We start from the raw sequence: 19,491 nt of genomic DNA, 5'->3' as shown, positions 1-19,491 counted from the left end.
TTATAACCATAATTGAGCCTGGAATTATGTTTGTAAGTGGTTCTAAGTCAAGGCATTATGTGACTGCATTTGAAGTTATAACTGTTTTTATAATGATTGTTAATCAGCAAGCACAGTTATTAAGAAAAGCCATTCACATGACTGTGAAGGGGAGGGGTTCCATATACTTCGATGTTGTGTTAATGTGCATTACATCAAGGCATGTATGTTTGTGTGTAGTTTGTGTTTTTGGACTGAAAAGTAGGATAAATTGTTATATTTTCTTCAAGCTATATTAATGGATTAGCCAAACATAGTTTGAGGAATTTAGAAATTTTAATAACTGTCAGTTATTCTATCAATCTTTTTGATAATTGACTTGAGTACTTTTTTGAAAAAAGCATGACACAAATGTAATGTCTTACCTTAAATCTAAGCAATGTGTAATTCGATATAATGTATTAATATTTGAGAATCTCAGTCATCTTATGTGTGAATACTTAATGTGAGGGTGACACTACCCTTATTTGCACTAAATTGTACTAAATCTGAATTCTCTCTATAAAATTGAAGTTTAACTATGAGGAAAAGAGGTGAAGGCTATACAAATTATAGAAAGCTATGCGCACACAAAACCTTAATCTTTTCACAATTTCAATACATGATGTCGAAAGCTTACAGATTAATTTTCTACATATATGAACGTACAGCTGAGAATTTAGAACTAATTCATCAATGTTAAACAGAGAAACATAATATTTATAATAGAAACTTATGAGAAATATCAATTGAATTGAACCAGAAGCAAAATACACATCTTCTAGAACTCATGACATGAATCTACTGTAGTTCCTAATGGAAATAAATAAAAATATTTCCACTGACAGTTTTAGTATCACAAGTTTATCACAGACTGGATGTATATGTGTAAGAAGTTCACATGTGCACATTACACTCACCTAACAAAAATACAGGATGTACACTAATTATTTATTATATTCATTTATACAAACTAATAATATTAGTATACACAAATTAATAAACCTGACTTTAATTAACATCACAGCTCCATGTGTTTCTGGTTCCTGTCTTCTCCAATCCTGTGATGTTCCTGTTTTGAAAAGGATCAGATCTGAAGGGGTGCCAAACACTGAATGTACTGGCAGATCTAGTGACAGAGGTTACAAGGCCTCCACTTTCCAGAAGCTAGATTCCAGCTATTGTTTTTAAGATACAACCCAGTGAAATTAAGCAAACTAGCTCTACAGTCCGTATATGCCTTAATGCAGAAGATATAGAAGAATATTTTGCATTCTTTCTTATAGTATAGACAAAGGATTATTTAGCATAAATATTAAGTATTAAATATTGTTAAATACTAGCAAAGGCACTTACATAATGTCAGCATATTGGCCCCAACAACATGGGTCATCATTTTACCGACCTTGGATGTATGGAAGACTTAGTCAACCTTGAGCTGATCAGGATTGAACTCAAGGCTGTGGGCAGAGTTTTTAAGATTGCTATACTGCATTCTTAAATTAAATTAAATGAGGACCCAAATTTGGGGGGGCAATAGGCTGACTCTGTAAACCGCTTAGTGAGGGCTGTAAAGCACGATAAAACAGTATATAAGTCTAAGCGTTATTGCTATTCTAACCACTGTGCCACCATAATCAAAATTACCTTGAATTTTATTTTTATTTGTTTCTTAAGTCTAAAAAGTTTCTGTTATTAAGATGCAATTATAGAATATTCATCTTTTTTTACTTTCACAAACTTAGCACCTGGAGATTGGGAAAATGTTAGTAAATTTACTCTTCTATTTTAAATAGTGCGAATGGTTATTTTTTTAGAATTGCATAAAATAGCTGATGTTTGCTAATTAGCTTAATTATTTATTTGCTGTCAGTGTTCATATATTGTTCCATAGTAGCCAACTCTACAGCAAGTTGCAAACTGCCACAGCAAACGTGTTATGTTTATATTTGCTAAATTATTTGCTCAATATCAAATAAATATCAGTGAAAAGGCATTTTTCCTTCTCTTTGTTTTCAAAAAAGAAGTTTGAAACTATCTGATAAATCAACATATTTTGACAGAAACTTCCCCTATTGTTTTAATTTATAATTCATCCATCTTTAATAATACAATCCTCTAAACTTCACCAAATAATAAGCTCTACCTAATAGAGTTTGATCTACTTCTAGAAAAAAATATGCAGAGGATTCTGCTACACATTATTAATTTGTGTTAATCTCAAAGTACATACTGTTAATTCAGAGGTCTTAGAAAATATTCAACATAATTTGGAACTAGCAAAATATTTGTAATTATTTTAAAATCTATATGCTACCCAACATCAAAAAACTGAGGGCGCATGTGACCCAATTTTTAAGCTCTTTCTGGTGGATCAATCAAATTCAAAAGTTAATGGGATCCATATTGATACTCAGAATATTTTGGCACATGGCTTTCAGAATCACTATCCACACTGATTATGGCTTACAGGAATTGTACAATTGTCTATCCCTGCTCTGAATAACATCAGCCTGAGATTCAATAGAAAGGATGAAATCCAACCTACCACTCCCCACCTGCGATGACTCATAGATTGATTAATCTTTGCTACAGCAAACATTTGAAGATATAGTTCCACATTCATCTATTCAGTTTTCTAAATATTCAGCTTTCTAAATATAATTTGGATTAAATTCAGCTTACTAAATACAATTTTTATATTTATTCAATTTATATCACATATTTGTACAAGAAGCTTATGACAATTTAATAAAGGGAACAATTTTTCTGTTTTATTATAATATATATTGAAATATAAATATAATTATGAAATAAATGTCAGATTCCATTAAATATAAGCACTGTTTTTTTAAAAAAAAAATTAGATTCAGTTCAATAGAACTGAGATACTTCTATTAAATCAGGAAAGACCAGGATTGTTAAGCTTAGATATATTGGGCGGTTTGTTGTTGTTTGATAGTTTGTTACATTTTACCTGATATGCAGTTACTTGATATACAGTTGTTATAATTGAAATAAGGTATATTTTCTTTGGGATTTCTTAGGAATTCTGTTTTATCTGATATAAACCTACCTTTTTATCATATACATCTTGCCAATTTATTCCAACAAAGAAGCTGTGTCGCATAATTTCTTTAGCATCATCTGGTCCTCCACCAAGACTATTGGGGAAGAGTGTAAACAATACAGTTCTTATTAGTAAAAAAGAAAAAAGGGGGGGAAGTACCCAGAGACCATGTGATCACTAAAAAAATTAAAATTATTCCATGAAATAATGTAAGATTTAATAAGTAAGCCATTAATAATTAAAAACACAACTTTCAAGTTGGGGGATTTGTTTTTAAAAATAACAATACATATCTAATTATATGCCTTCCTTAATACAATTTGGAGCTCATGCATTTTCACTTGCAGTTATTAAAACTTGCTATACAAATTAATTGGATTGAAAACACAGGAATGCTCATATAGATTTTAATCTTAAAGCAAAAAAATTTCCTAGAATATGTAAAGTGAATTTTGCATGAGACAAAAGCAGATTAGAAAGAGTTATCTGCACTTTCTGTTCCTTTTACTTCAAAGGCCCCGCATATGTGGTACAGCCAATCTGCTGGTATTATTGATGGTTATTTTATTATGTTTGGATCCTATGTCTTTTTATTCTATATTATTTGTTTTAATCAGCTATCAATCAATCAAATAAATAATATCTGAAAGTGTTATAAGATAAAAGAGACAATTCAGGAAACTGAGATCCCAGTAAAGTATGCCTTAGTGCAGAGGTGGGCAACTATGACCCCTTTATGACTTATGGACTTCAACTCCCAAAATTCCTGAGCTAGCGTGGCTTGCTCAGGAATTCTGGGAGTTGAAGTCCATCATTCATAAAAGGGCCATAGTTGCCCACCCCTGCCTTAGTGCCTCTATCACTCACACTGATTATCAATACAACTTGAACACATTTCCAATCTTGAGAGAGTGATATTTTACTGTGGTTTTGGCATAACTTTCCTGTTCTGTTTCTAAAAGTTGCTACCATGCTTTCCGATTTTGTTAAAATAAACTATTACTTCAATTCTTTTTTCAGTTTTCTATATATTTTTAAATAATGTTATGCTTTTAGTTACATTACATTGTCCCTGCTTCCATTTAAAGATAACCAAACTTATTCAAAATTAGCTTTTTCATTTAATTGTCCTTTATGCAATAAGACTATCTTGCTTATCTAATTGTACTCTCATTAAGCCATAAACATATTCAGCTATAGCTCCCATCTAATTCTTTTAATATAAGGCTTTTCAAATGTTTATGTGTTTGTGAGTGTTCTCTTTTCTTTTTCACATTTACTACATCTTTTTCTTTGAATGTACTTTGCATTATATATGTAAAATAATTTCATAAAAACTATTTAAAATTATATATTTTGAGTATTTTTATGCTACTTTAATCTGCAAAGAGGAACAAGGAGAGCATGTAATGAGCAATTCATCACAAACTTGCAATGCAAACTTCTTTCCTTGTATCATGGCATCATAAAGTATGTTTTATCATAGCAATATTATAATTAGGGTTATGGCTTCAGTTATGTAACTGTTAAGTGGCATACAGCAACATAAAGAAATAATTATATTGTGTGCTTATGTGTGTAAATATAAACGTATGAATATAGATGTCTGTGACCGTTTTCCAAGGAATATGAATAAAATGTAGCAACTATTGCATTTGCTTCCATGCAACTATTAGAGATATGCCTTTCCCTGAAATTATTGCTATCAAACCTATGAAAAGACAAATATATAGAATGACAGAGAGGTGCTATGATATACCCTCACATTCCATAGTACTTCTGTCTATTAACAGCAGTTCAACTTATCGATTCAAATAAGACAATTGAATTTACAAAGAGAGGAAAAGTGTCCAAACAGAGTTGCAATACGACACAAAGAAGTTTTTTCTCCTTAACACCTAAATTACTTATAAGAAATAATTTGATAATGGTTGAGCCATTATTTTCTCTGAGACTTTACAGCAGGTTACAATTTATTTTTTCAGGAAAATATAGGCAACTTCTATGCTTCATCATTGTATTCTCAATCCAAAAACATTAATACCTCTTTTTGAGTTTTGAGAGCCAATAACAGACCTACAATTTTAATAATTGTATCCCATTATTTGCAGTGAGCCCAAAGAATATTATTACCAACTAATCACTTTTTAAACCTTATTTATTGTATTTAAAAATGTAATATATAATTCAAACACTGGAAAGTCCAGTACTGACTAACTAAGCACCATTTTAGTTCTTAAGAGATATTTTCTCTTTAGTTATAAACTTTGCCACTTCTGATCCTATAAAAATTTTAATACTAAAATATATCTGTTATACTTTAATCTTACCGTTTATTTGGATCTTTTATCAAGAGACCTGAAAGCAATGATTTTGCATCAGATGAGAGAGTTCGAGGAAATTTTATATCTTCCATCAGAATGAGTTCAAAAAGTTTTTCATGATCCTGATTGTAGAATGGCAATCTGCCACACATCATTTCATACATAACAACTCCAAGGCCCCACCAATCCACTGCGCGACCATAATCATTGTCTTCCAAAACCTAAAATAGCAATATCAAGGCATTATTAACACTTAGACAAATATATTTACCTGATAAACAGCTTACTTCTGAAATAATTACCCTTTAAAAGATAACGTTATCATAATTTTCTAAGGAAAAGGAAAGTATTATATTTAGTCTTTGTTAAACAAGGCAGTAACTTCATTTCGAGGTCATTACCCTTCTAGGTAAACACAGATGTATATGATTTAAAAGATTTTGAGCATCTGTTTTAAAAGTATCAATTATGTGCCTTGAGCTCTACTGTTTTATTTATTAGAATCAAGGATTCAATTTAGCGTAGTGGAGCATAGTCCTGATCATAAGGTATTTCATTTTTCATCTTCCACTATAAAAGCAATGATGTGGTTGCAATAATTCTGGAGAAACCGCAGGTATCTTCTATTTGTTATGCTATGGTGTTGTTATGACAAAAATTAATGCTCCAAGGCAGTGTTTCTCAACCTTGGCAACTTTTAAGCTCTGAATTCAACTCCCAGAATTCTGAGGGATTTGAGGATCACACAACTTAAGTTGCTACGGTTAAGAAACACTGCTCTAAGGATTGAACAACATATAAGGCATAGGCTTGGTTTATTGTTTGCCAATCAATTAACAGTGGAATGCACCATATAGAGCATTATTTTCTATTATTCATCAAAGCAACTTTTTGAGGAAGCTTCAACAATAATTGGCCAAAGCCATCCACTAAACTTCCTTGGCCAAGGATAGCCTGTAACCAGGCTGTCCAACAGCTTAACCTCTACATTACATTATTTTTTAATTATTATGGTCAGTTGTATCATCAGCCAGATGTTTAGACTGGATCTAGAATTTTTATCCACCTATCAAGTTCTTCCCAAGAATCTGGGGGTAGAGGAATGCTGGTATTTGTTAAAGGTATCATTACAGGATATAAATTATACCAACTAAAGTTATATTCTATAATGGAATGGTGGTAATTTTGTCAATGACAAACTCTTCAAGCGGTATACCAAATTTTGGGGATCGCCCCCAAAGCATCTTTTCCTATTGATACTAACTTTGTTCTCTTTTGCCATTGGCGTTTTACTTCTATTTGCAGGCCTTTGTATTTTGTGATTTTCTCCAATTCTTTCTCTTCTGTTGTCTTCAGGTACGCAATATCCACTATCCAGACATTTTTGTCTTTCTTATCAGTAATTGTTAACTCTTGAGTGTTATGTAGCAGGTGCTTATTGTTATGATCGGTTGTACATTCAGGCAGAAGTTTAGGCTGGATTTGGCTTTTTTATCCATCTACTGAGTCCTTCCCAAATCCCTGGGATAGATAAAGGTTGTAATTTAATAATATAAATATATTATTGCAGAATGTAAGCTATGTCAAGTAAAATAGCTTTTTGCAATTGACTGGTGTTGATTTTGTCAATGTTGATGGAATTCAAGAAGTGCTGCAGATATCTTGGCATTCTATTCAAGGCTAAATTTGTTTAATTTTGTTTAATACATCTTTGTTTTCTTTTTCCAAAGTATTGCAATCTCCACTATCCAAACTTTTAAAAAATCTTTCTTATCAATAATTATTAAGTCTGGGTGTTATGTGGCAGATGATTGTCTGTTTGAATTCTAAAATCCCACAGCACTCTAGCTTCTTCATTTTCTTCATTTTCTATTACTTTGTCTGTTTTGTGGTCTCACTAGTTCTTGCTTGCAGGCAAGTGGCATTTCTTGCAGATATATGCACCATTATTGGTACTTTGTCATGCCATTGTTGTTGTTGCTCTTGTTGTTATAGTTAGGAATGCTGGAACAAAGAAAATATTCCTATATTTTTTCCAGTACCATATAATATGATACAACTGTATACATCATTGTATAAGAACTCCTTTCATTGTTAAGGTACATCTGTAAATTTATTTAATGGCATTAAGATAAAAAAGAGAAGTATTTCTTCATATATACGATTATGCCTATAAAACTGAATCAAGTCCTACATCTATCTAAATAAATGTATATCAATTACATTTAGGAAGAGTTTACTAATATTAGAAATAAAAGCAGTATTTTAGAGTTTTTCTGCTTGTTTTAATAATCAATGAGATAAAGTTCTGCTTTTCAGTGATGAAAATAATAAGACAGTAATGCAGAACCACTGTCATACATTAAATTATACTTGACCAGTAAGTTACTAACATCTTTCAGTTAGTGTATTAACACTATATAAACCATCTTGGGACTATTACATTTAATCGACACTAAATTATTAAATAAAATTTAATTGATCATATAAAAATATCTTAAAACTATTTCAGTTTACACATGAATAAAAATATTAGATTGGTAAAAAGCAAACTTTGTTATTGTTAAATAACTCACATATCTATTGTAACATTTAGAATGGGGATCCCCTTTTGCATTAAAAAAAGGAAAAATATATGTGGTAAAATATGAAGTGTCTGTGGCTTTTTTTAAAAGTATATATAATAAAACTTAACATTTACTTTGGAACTACCACCAATAAAATATCTAGAAACTGAAATTGAATAATTTAGAGAAAACATGACACTTCAATTCAACCTTACCATAGCAAGGCAGGATTTATCAGTTGTTATAATAAATATATTTCCTATATATTAGGATCATTCAATATATTTCAAAGATTTAAAAACATTAGCTAACAAAAGTCATGGTTTTCAGTTATTAGATTATTTGACAGGCTTAACTTAAAACATGATTTTATTCACATAAGTTCTTGCAACAGAAAGAAATATTTTAAATGCAGTTTAATTTGTTTTCAAGACAAATTCAACTACAATATCATGTTTCTCTTTTCCAATTTATTTATCTTTTACTATGAATGTTGTGTTTCATATCACTGAGTATCAGTGAGCTTATTTTGGGCAGTGTTAAACCACAACTGAGAAACAGTTTGTTCTAGTGGTTAAGGCATCAGGCTAGAAACCAGGAGGCCGTGAATTCTAGACCTGCCTTAGGCACAAAGCTGGCTGAGTGACTTTGGGCCAGTCACTTTCTCTCAGCCCCAGGAAGGAAATAATGGCAAACCTCTTCCGAAAAACCTGGCCAAGAAAACTACAACTACTTGTCCAGGCTATCTCCAGGAACAGAACATGATTCCAGAATGAGCACACAAACTTGAGCTCAAGCATAATTTTACTTCTGATGGGGGAAACAAGTTCTGAAGCTTTCATTTCCACTGTAAACAATCTCAACACATACAGTACAGCAGACATATGGATAAAAATGCATTGTTTTGAAATGTGACTGTATCCCAAGTCCCCAAATTTCAACTGGCAATTGTTGGATTAACTTTGGGACATTACTAATAGCACTTAGCATAGCATTTTAGGCTTACATATTGTCCCATAGCACTTTACAGTACTCTCTTGGAGGTTTACAATGTTGAAGCATTATTTGCATATTGCCCCCAATAATCTGGATCTTCATTTTACTGACCTGGAAGGATAGAAGGTTGAGTTAACCTTGAGCCCAGTCAGCATCCAAGCCTGTGAGCAGTTTGCAATCCTACACTTGTAACCACTGCCCCACCAAGACTAATGAAACTCATCAAAATATTCTTGGGGAGAAACTATATGCGTCTTTCTATTTATTTATCCTTTCTTTTTAACTTTAATAAAGTATTATTGTCAAAATACTTCATGTCTTTTATTTTATTCATATGTTTTTAAATAAATTTCTCTGATTGATCACTGACTATATTATGTAGCCCTGATTACTATTTTAAAAAAATATCAAGGGAGGAGGTGAACTCCTTTCATTGGTTGCGCTCAAGTAGAGGCTGGCAGCCATATTGTCAGACATATTTGGAGTCCTATACTGAGCAGGAGACTGGACTTGATAGCCTAAATGGCCCTTTCCAATTATGTAAAAAAAAAGAAAAAGAAAAAGAAAACCCTTTACATAATGGACATAGGCTGTTTCAAAAATTTAATAAGATTACTAAGAGGACATATACACATATTTAAACATAAAACTAGGTAGCAATTTTAAATCTAGCTTTAAAGTATTATAAAAACTGTATTTCAGGAAAACTGAAAAATAAAAATTATTTACTTTCTGGAGGGCTCCCCCCACTCCAGCTAAATATTATTATATAGGACAATGATATGAAAATATATTCAAAAGTTAATTGTTACTGAGTAATGAGTTCTTTCAAGAATGTTTGCATATAAGCCCATTCTTTTATATCAGGCTTTAATATGAATAAGATAGAACCATGATAGTGAACCTAATGCTCTTTTGAGTTGAGCCGTGCCAGCCAGCTGGTCTCCACACATGCAGGAGCACTGAAACCAGAAGAGCAGCTGCCCGGTGCGCATGTGCATGCCAGGAAGATAATCTTCCCGTTTCTGGTGTGTGCCTGTGCACTAGCCACCTGATCTTCCGGTTTCTGGCATGCATGTGCGAAGATCAGCTGGCCGAACCAGAAAATCATCTTCCCGGTGGCTGGTCTTCTGGTTTACCAGCCAGATGGTCTTTGTGCATGCATGCGCACCAGAAACGAGAAGTTCTGCTGACCGATGTGCATGTGCATGCCAGAAACCGGAAGAGCAGCCGCCTGGTGCATGCATGCACACCAGGCAGCTGCTCTTCTGGTTTCTGGCCCACGCACATGCACACTCCCATTTCGGCATGCCGAAAACACTGAGATAGAATATTGACAGTGAAAGTCATTTAATCAAAATTACCATTATATGAAAACAATTACCAATCAATTGTTCTGTATATTCTTACTTGGCATTCAAATAATTTTTATTTTAACACTATTACAAAAGTACATTTTCTAGGATTCTAAGAAACCACCTTATTCAACCTTCCCCATCTGTCACCATCTGTTTCTTTTTAGCATGTACTTTTTGTGTGATCACATAAGCATGTGAAAAAAACTAATATTCATATGATTATCTGTTCATGCATTTGAGGACTGGACATAATGAAGCTGAAATGCCAAAAATGTACTTAACACTTCAAGCGTTGTTGTATCTTTATGTGAGCAACGTTTTGTTTTAAAATTGCTGTACATTTAGAGGGATGAATAAATAATGCTAATTCAACAGAAATGCAGCCACTGCATAGTTTACTATGCTTTCAGTGTAAATAAGATTAATTTTTTCCCATTGTATTCGCAGAGTTCTCTGATAGAACAGAATTCTATAATTGCCTAGGTCAGCAATGAAGATTCATTAGGAAATCCCAAATCCCAAATTATTACTAATTTTGACATGCAAGAAGAAATAAAATAGTTCAGCTGGGAAAATTTCTAGGGAAGAAATGATGAACTGAAGATGGTTCCACTAGGAGTGGATCCAACAACCATTATGAATAGTTAATGGTGATAGACTAGGAGAGGTTAATAACAAGAGAAAAAATTTTCAAGGAGACTCACTCTGTAAGAAGTTTGCACAGATTGATTACAAAGAACAGCATGACAAAGTAGGAATAATAGAGCATTGGAATATCTGCAAGAAATACCACTTGCCTGCAAGCAAGAACTAGTAGAATCCTAAAGAAACAAAGTAATGAAAACTGAAGAAGCTAAAATGCTCTGGGACTTTAGGATTCAATCTGCCAGATAACACCCCAGACTTAAAAATTGTTATTAAGAAAGACAAAAAAAGTCTGGATAGTGGAGATTGCAATACCTATAGATAGCAGAATAATAGAAAAAGAACTGAGATGATCACAAAAAGACCTGCAAATAGAAGTAGAATGTCAAATTGCATTAAATATTGGTGGTGCTGATAACTAACAATATGGTCATCCTTAGTGAAGCATGCAAACCAGTGTCTGCATTTCCTGCGTCAGATGAGGAGAGCACAACTTTCGCCTTCTGTCCTGGCCACTTTTTAACAGAGGCACGATTGACAGCGTTTTAACAAATTGCATCACTATTTGGTTTGTGGCAGTAATGCCTCAGATAGGAAGCCCATACAGAGAGTGGTTAAAGACAGCTGAGAAGATGATAGGAAGTTGCTTCCTGTTATTCAGGATACTGCTTATAAGTGCTATATGCTTAGAGATCAAAGCGTTGTTAGAGACCCCACCCATGTCTCTAAGTATTTCTAGCAGGACTACCAGATTCTGTAACAGCTTTGTTCCCTATGCCATTCATCTGGCAAACACGCAGGATTTGTTTTTCTTGTCATGTGCATGTATACATCCGAACTAGATTGTTATTTTTCTGTGTCATATAATATATGTGGGTATATGCATAATTTTGTATATATTTACTTATTTATTTACTCATTCATTCTGTCATGGTTATGTAGTGTATATTGGAGGTGGTGACCCTTTTGAGAACCATATGCAATGAAATTTCATTTTAATATATGCCAATTAGCATACGTTCAAAGTGACAATAAAGTTTTCTATTCTATTCTATTCTATTCTATTCTATTCTATTCTATTCTATTCTATTCTATTCTATTCTATTCTATTCTATTCTATTCTATTCTATTGAAATAGGCAAGGCTATGGAGAGACTCCATCCTGAAGACACCTAGTTTTCTGTCTTTGTTTACTGGCATCAAATGACCTTGAGTACAAGATATTCCATGAACTGCTCTAAGAGATACCGATAGATGATGAATTTAAAATACAATGACATTCTTTCTTTTATACGGGTTTTTAATTTTGGGGGAGGGGTACTTAATCTGACTTTTATCATGCATCCATGGTTATCTTAAGCAGTAGTAGCAAAGGCTGTAACAAAGGTTGAAGAATTATTGTTGTTGAGGTGAACAATATGAGTCATCTATTGATTTGGTTGCTGATATTAATATACTTCAAGGCCAAGCACAGCTACCATCTGGAATAACTTTTCCATATATGGGCTGTTCTCCATAGATGGAATATATAATTGATTAGAGATTGAGAAAGAAAGGAAAATATGTTCCAAGATGTAGTTCTGGACTCATAGCCTCAAGCACTGAATGGATCAGCAGGCAGCTCTTGTAGGGTAAAAGTCTTCGTACTATGAGCCACTAAATTTGTCTTTTTTTAAATCAGGCTTCACATCAAAGCACAAAAACAAATCACTAATTTACAAACCCTGAGATCATAGCTTGGCTTGATTTGACAAAAGATTCACAAATATGACTTGACTAGAGCAGAATCTTTGCTGCAGATAAGAATGAAACTTCACACATATGGTTGACTGCCCACTGCTATACAAAGATATCAGCTATTTATATATATTCTCAAAGGTTTACATTTTAGGCATCTTCCTTCAATCCTCCTTAATTAATAGAACTTAGTAAGTCATTTTGGAACTTTGACAATTGTGATAACTTTATTTAATGCCCATTGCTTATACCTATCTTGCCAGCATCAGACCTTAAAGCACCTTAGTTACTAAGTGTTTTGGTAAGTTATATAGCTGAAGGAGGATAGCAGATGGTAACTACAGAGGATTGTTACTAAGAAAGGCTCTATTGGCAAAACTACAGACTTTGATATCAAGACAAAGTGACTAATGGACAAAACAGAATCTATTAGTCAATTAACATATCTTTTAATTATACTATGGCTGATGCAATCTCCCACCTTTCCTGTTATATTAAACAGTTCCAGCTTATAACTGCAAGATAGGCAGTGACCATGAATGTTCATGAACCAAAGGATATATTCCAGCCCCAGGATGGGAAGAGACAGTAGTCTACATTATGGGAGTGGTAGTCCCAAGATAAGGATGGCTATCACTCAAATCTGGAATCCAGTGTATCTCTTAAACTTCTACTAGGAAGAGGAGAGGAATGTGCTATGCATCAGTCCAAAAGAATTTTGCAATGGCAATCCCATCATTTATAGAAGGGATGAGATTTAAGTATTTATAGTTCTATGGATTAGAGTGGGTGCCTCCCTAATTTCCACTATGGATACCACTTCCAGAAGAAGAGAACAGTTTCAAAATGAAGAAAGCAGAAATATAGCCCCCAAAATTCTAACAAACACTATTAGACCTGGATATGGCCTATCAGAAAGCTTATTTTGTTCCTTCCATTTTTTCCACCTTGTTTCAGAACACGCTGCTTATTTAACTATCTCATAATCTTGGCCACTTTAGAATTCTGGGGAGAGATCTATATTCCCCAGAGTGTCCAGAAGTAGATATGGATCTTAGACAAAATTATTAGCAGGTATCATTAAGAAGCTGGTACTGAAACAAGATCAAGAGCTGGGCTACAGAAAGAGTAAGCCTATAACAAATGATTCTGAAGTTAGAATGCAACCTCAAGATAGTGGCAGACCTGGAATGCCTTGTCCTCTCACAAGCCCCTAAGAGAAGATGATCTGTTCTATCAAACTACCTGCTTCATAAATGTTGAAGTGTCTTTTTCTCACATACAAGGAGTAGGTGGAACATTACTATCACAACTTGACATATTTACAAAATGGAACTCTAGAGTCACAGGTCCAAAAGTCAAGAAGAATGGATATCATTTGTATCACTGTTAAAGATGTGGACTAATCATTCAAAATGTCATGGAGAATCGCATGAAGTAATTTTGTGCATTTTAAACCTATGGAAAGCTAAGAACAGAACAAGTGTTTCAAAAAGATGGATAATGTTTCCAATGCTGCTGTAATTCTGCAGGTAAAAGAAAACTAAAAAGGAATATAGATATAAGGAAAGAATCTGCTAAGCTAGAAAGAGCTTGAAAACAGACAAAAGTGTTATTGAAACCCAACAGAGGTCTCTTCCACATCTTAGATTTGTTTTGAGAGATTGATAAAGGACTATATGGTTTCATGCCTTTGCCCTATATTTGACTCATTATAGTTTGCCTATCGGAAGAACTGCTCTATAGCTTGGTACACCTGGACAAGAATACTCATGTGCAAATAGTGTTTATTGATTTTACTTTGGCGTTAAAACACAATCATTCCTCAGCATTTGGTGAACAAACTGGGCCTATTAGGTTTTGATACTCCTTTATGTAATTGGATACTGGATTTCCTTATTGATAGGGCCCAGTTTGTGGGAGTTGGAAGAAAAGTTTCCAACTCCATCTCCTTGAGTACAGGTTCCCCATAGGGCTCTGTCTTGAGTCCGCTACTGTTCATCTTGATGACTCATGACTGCTGTGCCAAATCTGCTACAAATCATATTATTAAGATAACAAGGCAGAGGTGGATCTTATCCAGGACGGCAATGGAAATGCATATAAGGAAGAGGTGAAGGCTCTGGTGGACTGATGCAATAAAAGTAACCTGATTCTAAATGTTAATAAAACAAAGGAGATTATCATAGATTTTAGAAAGAGCTGGCATAGTCATACAGTATCAAGGATGCGGCTGTAGACGTGGTCAATAGTATTAAGTATCTGGGGGGGTGCAGATAATGAACGATCTGAATTGGTCTCTCCACACATCATTCTTAGTAAATGTGAAAATCAGCATCTGCATTTCCTGCGTCAGATGAGAGGAGCACATCTTTCTCCTTCTGTCCTGGCCACTTTTTACAGAGGCACGATTGAGATGTTTTAACAAACTGCATCACTGTTTGGTTTCGTGGCTGCAATGCCTCAGATAGGAAATCCATAAAGAGAGTGGTAAAGGCAGCCGAGAAGATGAAAGGAAGCTTGCTTTCTGTTATTCAGGATACCGCTTATAAGCACTATGTGCTTAGAGCTCAAAGCATTGTTAGAGACCCCACACACCCACTTCACGGTCTGTTTCTGTTGCTTCCCTCCGGGAGGAGGTTTAGAAGTATTTCTAGCAGGACTACCAGAAATTGTAACAGTTTTATTCCCTATGCCATCCATCTGGTAAACTCGTTAAGATTCTTTTTCTATCACCATGTACATGTGTACATCCAAACTAGACTGTGTTGTTTCTCCATGTCATACATGTATATGTCATATATGTATATGCATATTTATTTATTTATTTGTTTGTTTATTTATTTTGTCATGTTTATGTAGTGTATATTAGAGGTGGAGACCCTTTGAGAGCTGCATGCAACAAAATTTCATTTTAATGTATACTGATTAATGTATATTCAAAGGGACAATCAAGTTATTCTAAATTCTTTTTTTAAAAAGTCAAGGAAAAAATGCATTATCACATAAGGAAAGGAGAAAGACACATAAAATGTAAATCCTGGAACTATTACATAGAAAAAGGCTTAATTATAATAAAGCAGCTGAACTTCGATAAAAAAGCTTCTAAAAACAACATATCTAAGAGAACTTTGAGCTTGACTCCCTTCCGTAGCTCTTAAGAGCAGGTTTTATTTTCTAGACTGAGATTTATTGCCAAACTCTCAATGAAGTTCTGCCAACAGGAACCTTATTGTCCATCTGTCTTACTGAGTGGTTCTCATAAAAATCCTCATTTGTAGAAGATTCTTCAACCTTCTAAACATCATATAATTCATACATAAGATGCATAGAATTCATAAAGAATAATGAGTATGCATGTACCCATCCAGAGCTGGTCACAGGTTTCCAGGTTTGATCACAAGATGCAGAAAAAGATCATAATGAAAATCTTGCTTTCAAACCCTTTTTGATTTTAAGAGACAAATATACTCTAATGATGACCTTTAAATACACATTAATGAAAACTTGTTAACTTGCTGTTATCTTAAGGTGACACATTATTTAGATTAAGCTACAACTCTTTTCATACAGTTATATCAGCAATATTCATTTAATTTTCTCTAAACTTCATTTGGAAATAAAATTCTCATCTCCTTATTTTATTTCATCTAATTTGTGAACTTTTGTGAATTAGCTTTACTTTTCTATGTGTGAAAAGATAAATGCTTTAAAAGAGAAAGAAAAAAGATTCCTTTGAGAGAAAGGGGGGAGAAGAAGGGGGAGGGGGAGGGAGGGAGGGAGGGAGAGTTTACAATTTATACAGCAAGACAGATTCTGCTACAGAAATTGTAAATTAATTGTAAATTGTAATGCATATGCTAGTGTTTAACTACACTTTTAATTAAGTTTAAACTACAATTTTAAAAATTCCCAAAACAAAACCTGTAATAAATACAGTATCCTTTGTAATAGTATCTGCAAGTATTAAAATATAAAGATTATCATTCCAAAGCATTTATGATTAAAGAAAATGTAAGACAGGACTGACATACCTCTGGAGCCAAATATTCTGGAGTACCACAGAATGTTTTCATAGTAGCTGCATCTGTGATTCCTTCTTTGCAAAGTCCAAAATCTGTAATTTTTATGTGTCCATCTTTATCCAGCATTAGATTTTCTAACTGTATTTTACAAAGACACATAAAAAAACCAGTCAAAAACCTTGCCATGTAATAATTTGATTACAATTTTGCTATAAATAAAAATAGATAAGGACAAATCTGATATTTTAAATTTTTCCCCTTTAAAACCAATTTAAATGTTACTTCAACTGATTGAAGTAACATATTTATTTACGTATCTTTACTCCTTTAACCCAGTGTATATGTTTCCATTTTAATATATTCCCTCATTTACTCTTTCTGAAGAACCAATAATGGCTTTTAAAATAATATTATTCTAAGAAAAACAAAATACCAGCATATCTGTTAATTACATTTATTTGTATCTAGTTCGATATTTACTTACTTCATTTATATAATTGCTATTTATATTTTTATATAATAATTTTTAGGGCTAGGCAAATCTTACACAAGATGTACTGCTAAATATGAAAGTACACACATAATTAATTAAAAAGTGGCTCATGGTATCTCGATAGGCATATGTACACACCTTGTTTCACTGGTAACCACAGCCATTTAACCTTAAGAGAGAACAGCAGCACACACTTGCAGGAAAAAGCATAAATGGAGGAGAAGAAACTACTCTATGTAGTGGTATTTTATCTTCTTAAACATGAAAGAGCGATAACCAGAATTATGTAAAACACTTCATACATTGTACAGAAAAAGTGAAATGACAATCTAATTGATTTCTTGTTTTAATGAACCAAATTCTGTTGGAATTCTAAAGCTGCCAGCAAAGAGAACTCAGTATTCATATATTGTGGCAGAAGTTCATTATTCTGTAATTATATAGAAACTAAAGGTGTTTGCAACAAATCATGAAAACTGAAAAGTTCTATCACATATGTGGTACATCATGATGCAAACACCATTATATAATTATGAATTTATACAGTGATTTCTGATACAATTACATAAATCATGGAATTTGAATCAAGATGCTATAACTCATATTTTAGCAATTGATCCCCTTGCTAAATCATCAATGGAAGTTTCTTCATCATATCAATCATTAATCAAGGTGACTGATCGCTAATCAAGGAGAAAAGAAACCTAGAATTAAGGAGAAATTTCCTGACAGAACAATTAATCAGAGGAACAAATTGCTTCCAGAAGTTGTGAATGCTCCAATATTGGAAGTTTTTAAGAAGAGATTGGACAATCATTTGTCTCAAATGGCATACGGTTTCCTGCTTGAGCAGGGTGTTGGACTAAAAGACCTCCAAAGTCCCTTTATCTCTGTTATTATCTTCTATTCAGTATGATAATAATAACCTTAGCTGCATGAAAAACATGATATATTACACTGACATTAGAAGCACTGTTATTTCTCATGAGTACACACACACACACACACGTGTGATAGTTAAGTATTAAAATATTAAAGATTTTTTGCTTTTTTTCTTTCCTTTTATTTGAATTATTATAAATATTGATATACTGCATCATTTCAATTTCAATACAGTAATATTTATATAATTAAAGATTGTTGACATTCTAATGTCATGGTGGCACAATCGTTAGAATGCAGTATTGCAGGCTGACTCTGCCCGCTGCCAGTATCCTGACTGGGTTCAAGGCTGACTCAGCCTTTTCATCTTTTTGAGGTCAGTAAAATGAGAAGCCAGATTGTTAGGGGGCAATGTGCTGACTATGTAAACCACATGGAGAGTGCTATAAAGCACTATGAAGTGGTATATAAATGCTACTGCTATTGCTATTTACTTAGCTTGGAATACTGAAAATAGTCTATATTAAATAGAAGAGACCCCTCCCCAAGATGACTGCTGAATAATAGGAACATTTCTTTTTCCTGCCAATGATATTCCAGTTTTGCTGCCAATGCCGATTCTTTGGTAGTGCTGCTTCATGGACTTGAATGGCAGCATTTAGGAATGACCCAAGACGGCTTTTGGAGATCGTGGACCCATTTGGGGAATCTGGAGCAAAGATTTCAGTTCCCTCTGGGAGTGGTCAGAAACACATGGATATCCATCCTTCCTCTTGGTAGCTCGTTTTCTTAAACATGCCTGAGTTTAAACTTCACTTTTTGTACCTTTTGTTTTATTTTACTTTTTATCTTTAAAAGTTGACAGGCTGGTTGAATGCTGATTTATTTTACCCCCCTGCTGGACCCTATCTGTTCTTTTTCTTCTCTTTGATTTATACTATTGTTCTGAATAACTTTTGCTTTTTCATAAGGAAAACATGGCATGTTCTGGGATAATGAAAGAATTTTCATCTGATTTACATCTATTTTGGACTCTCACTATAGGATTTTTGTATTTTACTAATTTGTAAAATGTTTGAAGCTTATTTTTTTAATTCTTTTTAAAATTTTGGATTGAAATATATAGAAAATATCTTCCCTGGGGTTTTTAGGTTTTTTTTTTATTCTGAAGATGCCTTTTTATATTTTTTTTTCATTCTGAGGATTCCTGTGTTCTTTTATCTATCATTGCCAAGTTACACACAACAGCAATTTATCAGGATACAGACAAGCAAATGTGGCTGACATTTGAAAAAAGACTTTGGCAAAATGCAACTTATTTGAAATATTTTTCAAAAGTTTGATGAAATGATAATGGTTATGGAAAATATTCAACT

General features: G+C 33.3%; 1 protein-coding gene across 3 annotated transcripts in view; it reads right to left on the bottom strand.

The window, feature by feature from the left end:
* The window catches only part of AKT3 (AKT serine/threonine kinase 3), a 159,250-nt gene that overhangs the window by 17,711 nt on the left and 122,048 nt on the right, over window positions 1-19,491 (bottom strand). For all 3 annotated transcript variants that reach the window (XM_026705238.2, XM_087936847.1, XM_087936850.1), the window contains 3 exons: window positions 16,750-16,878; window positions 5,419-5,633; window positions 3,095-3,182 (listed from right to left, as the gene is read on the bottom strand). In XM_026705238.2, coding sequence (XP_026561023.1) covers window positions 3,095-3,182; window positions 5,419-5,633; window positions 16,750-16,878 — 432 coding nt within the window. The remainder of the gene's footprint in view (window positions 1-3,094; window positions 3,183-5,418; window positions 5,634-16,749; window positions 16,879-19,491) is intronic.

Source organism: Pseudonaja textilis, chromosome 1 (assembly GCF_049901715.1).
Source record: "Pseudonaja textilis isolate UNSWEBS1 chromosome 1, rPseTex1.2, whole genome shotgun sequence".
Taxonomy (NCBI): domain Eukaryota; kingdom Metazoa; phylum Chordata; class Lepidosauria; order Squamata; family Elapidae; genus Pseudonaja; species Pseudonaja textilis.
Note: the sequence above shows the minus strand (reverse complement) of the source record. Positions and strands in the feature narration are given on the sequence as shown.